A 6,610-nucleotide genomic window follows, 5' to 3' on the forward strand; every position below is an offset into this window, starting at 1 on the left:
CAGGTCAAATGCCCATCCACTGAGCTTATATCAGAATCAATCGAATCGCTATCAAATCAATGCTCGAGCTGGCACACCGACCTCAATCAGGGATACTCGTATGATAGCGTCGACAAAGCGCCATCAAATCCCAAATCTCAATCAATCATCGGGGCCACTAATGAATATGCTTTAAGGGCCACATAATGCCAAACATAGCATCGTGTTCACAAACCCCAGAATCAAATCCAATCATATCAAGGTATCCAAGGATCATAGCTCAACGTGTATGTCACATCAACTCAACAAATAAGGCATATAGACATGTATTCTCAATCACATCAATCAAATCGATCAAATATATATAATATGATACAGATACCTGTCGTATGTTACTCGGTCGCAACATACCTAAATTCTTCGTTCCAGTCGATGTAGCTTGACGATATCAGTATAATAATCTATCTACATCAATAACATATTCATATCAAATCAAAATCATAACATAATTCAATTCCAACTTCAAACTTAGTTTCTTGTCGGTTATTATACCGCATATATAATCAGAATTAATAACAACTGACAAATAATTCTTCAATCTCAATCCAACGATTAAAATTCCGTAATTATAATAAATTGAGAATAATTCAAAATAACTTCACTATAATCATCTCTTCTTCGTTAAAATCATACACTAGTCAACAATCTTCAATTTCTGTATGATTTAACAATTTATCGGATTTATTCCAAAAATCGGCGAATTTCAAACATCACCAAAAATATAAAATTTATACCTCAAATCGAAGAACTCATGTAAACTATCCCAGAACTGAAGTCGGTTCGTCGATTGGATAAATCGATAAGTCGCACGATCGAAAAGAAATATTTAAAGCTGTATTTTCAATCGTCTCTCTCGTTTCTGCCTCTCATTCTCGTCAATCTCAATCAGTTGGAATGAATTCCACCGACTCAATTTTTTTTTTATTTTTTTAATATTATATTATATTATATTAATAAAATAATATAATATTTAAAATTTTAACGTCGGTATATCCCTTTGAACAAGTCAAACGATCAAATTTTTCAAAACTCAAAACATGAAATTTCTATATCTTTGAGTTTTCTACGTTATATCCAAATCTCAAATCATTTGGACTTCATAAGACAAAGATATGTCACTAATTACCATTTTACCCTTAAAATTAATTCATTATTTTTCAACTTATTTACGAAAATGCCATCAAAATAAATTGAATATTTTTCAACTTATTTACAAAAATGCTTCAATACTATTTTATTTTCGAGATCTCACTGCAGATTTCTCTCGATCAATCTAGGCCAACTTGCCTTGATTTTGATTAGTGATTATATATTTCTTTGGGCTTCCAATATTTTTACTTCCCTTAAGATCATCTCCAACCCAAAACTCTATTTTAAAATAATAAAATTTCTGCACCAAATACAATATTCATCTTCAACTCATCTACTTCAAATTTTATTCTAAGAAAGAATATTCCGAGAATATTCTTTTTTATTTGTTTTATTTAAATTTTTTCTTATTAGTTATTAAATATGTATTTTTAAATTTAGTGATATAATTGTACTTACATTTTATATTTGATATAATCAAATTTACATTATTAATAATTGTGATAATATTACTAAAATGATTAATTTAATTATTTATTCATTGAAATCTATATTATATGAATTGAAATAGAAATTATTAAAATTGGTGAAATCAAATTAATACATGACATTAAATTAAATAACATATTACAAATACTATTTCAAATATTTGAACGACCATATTCATATCATAAATTATCAATTAAAGCATTTTTAATGCATAGTTAGCGTCATTGTCTTTTATTTTTTTATATCGAGCGAGAAATTCTCGAAACCTGATATGCTCATTGACAACCATTTCTACCATTGAAGTGAGTGCTTCCCTAGCATCTTGAATTTGGTGCACTAAGATCATGTTCATCTTCGATTATCATATTGTGCATTATAATACATGCTTTCATTATATCATTCAAATGATTTTTCTTCCAATCACGTGCTGGAGATGTCACAATCGGAAATCGTGATTGAAGAACACCAAATGCACGCTCCACATATTTCCTTCATGACTCTTGTTTCATCGCAAAATACTGCTTCTTTAGACAACGAGGATCATGGATAGTTAGCACAATAGTTGACCATTTCGGATAAATACTATCAGCTAAATAATATCCAGTGACATATTCTTTTTTTTCAATAGTACAATGAGCTGGAGGAGCAATTCCTTGTGCAAGATTGGAAAATAGACTGGAATATTTTAAAACATTTATATCATTATTGGCTCCAGATATACCAAAATATGCATGCTATATCCAAATATCGTAATCAGCTACCACTTCTAAAATGATTGTTGGAGAACCATTACGACATGCATATTGTCCCGCCCAAGCCATGAGGCAATTTTCCCACCTCCAATGCTTACAGTCGAGACTTTCCAACATTTCAGGAAAACCTCGTTGTTTGTCAATATAGAGAAGTCTAGCAACATCATTGGCGGTAGGTGATCTCAAGTATTGCTCCGCAAAAACTTCCACTATAAAAGAATTACATACACTGCATTGCAGTAGATTCTCCTATTTGGTTATATTCATCAGTAGCATCCCCAAGTAAGCCATATACTAGCATTCTCAATGAAGCAGTTGCTTTTTGATTAGTCGATAGCCCGAGCCGTCCCAAACTATCATTTCTTTGTATGAAATAAACATCGTGATTCTTTATGACATTTACTATCCGAGGAAAAAGATTTCGAGACATTCTAAATCTTCGTCAGAAAATTGCTTCATTATAGACTGGATTCTCAGCAAAACAGTCGTTGAACAACTTATGATCATCAATTTCATGTTCGCTTCATATGACTATGTGATCTGGAATTCACCATCTATGTGTGACTTCTTGTTCTTGTTGGATGGTCTAGGCAGCAACTAAATCTTGTTCTCGAGGTATAATTGACAGTATTGCTCTTTTTCTATTTTCAAAGTTTTAGACAAATCGAATATCATCTTCATTGTCTGACAATGAAGATGAGCTAGATGAGTTTGCATCAAACAGAGAATACGGATTCATTTTTAATTTATAAAGAAGGTAAAATCTGTAGGAATGTATGATACTATAGTTACATTATATAGATGTGTCTTTGATTGGTAGATGAATTTGGTAGATACATTTTGGACTAGTAGATAAGTTTGGACTGGTAGATACGTTTTTGCTAGTATATGAGTTTTGTAGATGTGTGTGAGTTTGGTAGATGCATTTTGGACTGGTAGATGAGTTTGGTAGACGTTTTTTTGACTTGTAGAAGTTTGGACCGGTAGATACGTTTTTTACTAGTAGATGAGTTTGGTAGATGTGTGTGAGTTTGGTATATGCATTTTGGATTGGTACATGAGTTTGGTAGATGTGTTTTTTACTGGTATATGATTTTTGACTGGTAGATGAATTTGAAATGGTAGATGTGCTTTTGACTGGTAGGTCACCTTCCAACTATAAATAAACTTCTTGTTAGTTGATTAAATCATAAATATTACAATCTACAACCAAATAATCTCATTGTTCAAAGAAATTAAATGGACTCCACTTTTCAAACAACTAATTATGCTATTGAAAAACTCTTCTATCATGTTTATCTTGACGTTTCGCAAAATCCTATGATCGGTATAAACAAATCCAAAGATCGATTTTGGAGTCCTATTGAAGAAGCTTGCAATGACGGCAAATTCAATAACATGCAAGTACACGATATCAGATCATTACAATGTCGCATGCAAGTTATCCTCTGTGCTGTTAGAAAATTATGTGGATGTGTTAGTATAATTGAAAAGTTGAAGGCGAGTGGCGCATCTGAAGAAGCTATTGTAAGTATTTATTATTATATTTACAAGAATACTTTAGGTATATTTTTTATACGAGTAAAATATTTCTGTGCAGTTGAACATAACAAAGGATTTAATGATGCAAGATTCAAATTTCACTAAATGATTCAAGTTTAATCATGTTTGGCCTATAATGAAAGATATGGAGAAATTTTTGGCCAACGACAGTGCACCGATGCTAGTATCCAAAATTCATGTCACAAATTTTGATTGATCACAGTCGGATACTCAAGAACTAGAATCTCCAATATCAGGTTCATTTTCAAGTAATTTAAGCAGTGATGAGAATTCAGGTGGAACTTCATCTCAACGACCTCTTGGAGTGAAGAAATCCAAATTAAAGAAAAAAAGAGAAGAAAATGTTTTGGAATTAATTTCTACGATGAAGGAAGAACATCGGGAGCTTATCGATGTAATGCAAAAGGGATCTACCGATATGCAACAAAATTATTATGTTAAGTTGTTAGCATTGCAAAATGAGCAAAAAAGACTAGAAATTCGTCGACAACAAATGGAATTGGCTAAATTTCAAGATGGGAATAAAGTTTTGTACATGGATCTAAGCACAATTGGCGATCCAGAAATTTGTCAAATTGTTCAAAACGCAAGAGCAATAATTATGCAAAAAGAGATGTAGAACACCGTCAACATGAGAGCAGCGCATTTGTAAAATATTTTGGTGATTCTGGAGAATCCGGATCCGATTTTCCAAATTATTGATAATTTAGTTTGTTTATCTTTTATTAAATTTGCATTTAAATTATCTGAATTTGAATTCGTATTTTTATTTTTACAGTATGCTTGAATGTTTAATTATTATTCACTAAATTTGCGTGTTTGATGTTTAATTATAAAATTATTTAAAATCTATTTATAAATTTATTTAATTAAATATTTTAATTTTTATGATTAAATAAATTTTATAATAAATAAAAACAAAAAAATTTAAAAAAATAAATGACGTAGAGGAAATGAAGCGCAGCTCGTTGGAGAAGGTTTCCCTGCACCAAGGTGGCGTTTGGTGCAGGGTTGAAGATGCCCTAAACTGCTATATCATTTTTTACCTTTAAGAACCCACCAGATGGAGTTTCTATAATGAAAATCATCCCTCACGTAAAATCTTAATAAACCCTAGCAACGTTAAGAATTGGAAACATTATTACTTTTTCATTCAGCCTCCAACCCCCAGGAAATGTGCAACCCAATGACAAACCATCCAACTGTCCCAAAACTTTCTCGCCAAGAAAGATAGGACCCATGTGTTGCTTGAGTCCTAGAAGCCATCATGGGCTGGATGTTTGACGTTAATCGCCTAACTACCAAAGTAAACTTGTGTCATTATGGGTTGAACTCAGCAGGACTCAAATTATGTTACCCACGGGTAGCCACCTATGGTCCTCTCTTACTTCTACAAGTTCTCCACTACCACTTCGTGTTAGAGTACATACCCTGTAAGTCAACTGTTGGTTAGAGAATTTATTGACAAATTGTAATAAACAATCTTTATTTTAATATAATTCATTCTTTCATGGTTTGTTATTTCTTTATCTGTATACTTATGTGATCAACATAGATAAAGACATTGATTATACTTTAATACAAATGAATCATAATTCGATGTTGAAACTCATTTGTAAACACAGCATATTCTAAATTCGTTCCTAGTCGATTCAGCCACCTAAAACATGGATAAAGGTCGCTTGAGCTCGAGACTAGCAACTGTGATGTTGTGTACCGCGTTTCTTGGTAAGGGCATAAAGATGTCCAAACGTGCATATGGATAGTCATATGATGATTATACCGAACAACCCTCCCTCAGACTTTCTAAGTGGTTAGCATTCATCAAGAGGATAAGTACGTGGTTATGATCGTACACCATTAGTCCTTACGACCCGGGGCAACACTGAGGCTCTATATGATAGGACTGTGCTTTGACTCGTTTACCGACTCCAGGAGAGTCATCAGGTGGTGAGATTGGATACAGATGCGACACATGTAGGAGCCAGTGCATTGTAGTCGAGAATTCACCGCTCACCTGTAATGCCCTAGATTGTATGTGGATAAAATGAAAAGATGAAGTGGTGCTTGAAGAAAGGGACCGCACCCGCGCCTAGAGAAGCACCGCACCCGCGGTGCATGGACAGAAAGTTAGCCATTTTTGCAGTAGGGTCACCGCACCCGCGGTCCAAGAAAGAGTGCACCCGCGGTTGATGGACAGAGAGTTGGAAAGTATTTACAGAAATGATACCGCACCCGCGGTTCAAACGTAACCGCACCCGCGTTGATGTCACCGCACCCGCGGTTTTATATGTAGCGCACCCGCGGTCGTCGATTTTGGAAAGTGGATGGACCGCCGAAGCTTGAGCGCACCCGCGGTTCATGAACTACCGCACCCGCGGTCATGCGTGTTACTTGAAAAATATGACACTTGCCCCTCAACATGCAAGATATATATAGTGTGTGTCTTCATTTCTCTCCTAACACAGCTGAGACTACCGAGAGAAAGGGAAAAGTTAAAGGAAATGGAAAGTTCTCTTCTTTTAAAGCTAGTTTGTACAAGAATTTCACATTCAAACGTTAATCCGATTTCGGTTTTGAACTCCTCTCATCAAAGGCTTTAAGGGGATGTAAGTTTCATTCATTTCTTGCATGATTTGAAATATTGATGTTGGGGAAATTGTGAATTACACTAGATT

At 33.9% G+C, this 6,610-nt stretch overlaps 1 protein-coding gene across 1 annotated transcript; it reads left to right on the top strand.

Annotated features, from left to right (window-relative positions):
- Window positions 1–3,803: 3,803 nt before the first annotated feature.
- LOC142544286 (uncharacterized) lies at window positions 3,804–4,551 on the top strand. Its single transcript, XM_075651348.1, has 2 exons — window positions 3,804–3,896; window positions 4,135–4,551. The coding sequence occupies exons 1-2, from the start codon at window positions 3,804–3,806 to the stop codon at window positions 4,549–4,551; spliced, it is 510 nt and encodes a 169-aa protein (XP_075507463.1).
- Window positions 4,552–6,610: the final 2,059 nt, after the last annotated feature.

This window comes from Primulina tabacum, chromosome 5 (assembly GCF_025594145.1).
Source record: "Primulina tabacum isolate GXHZ01 chromosome 5, ASM2559414v2, whole genome shotgun sequence".
NCBI lineage: Eukaryota > Viridiplantae > Streptophyta > Magnoliopsida > Lamiales > Gesneriaceae > Primulina > Primulina tabacum.

What these genes read in the sequence shown, in the direction of transcription:
- LOC142544286 (XM_075651348.1), top strand. Translation starts at nt 3,804, where the DNA reads ATGCAAGTTATCCTCTGTGCTGTTAGAAAATTATGTGGATGTGTTAGT. An exon ending in GCGCATCTGAAGAAGCTATT is followed by an intron (nt 3,897 to 4,134) that starts GTAAGTATTTAT and finishes GATTGATCACAG; the next exon opens with TCGGATACTCAAGAACTAGA.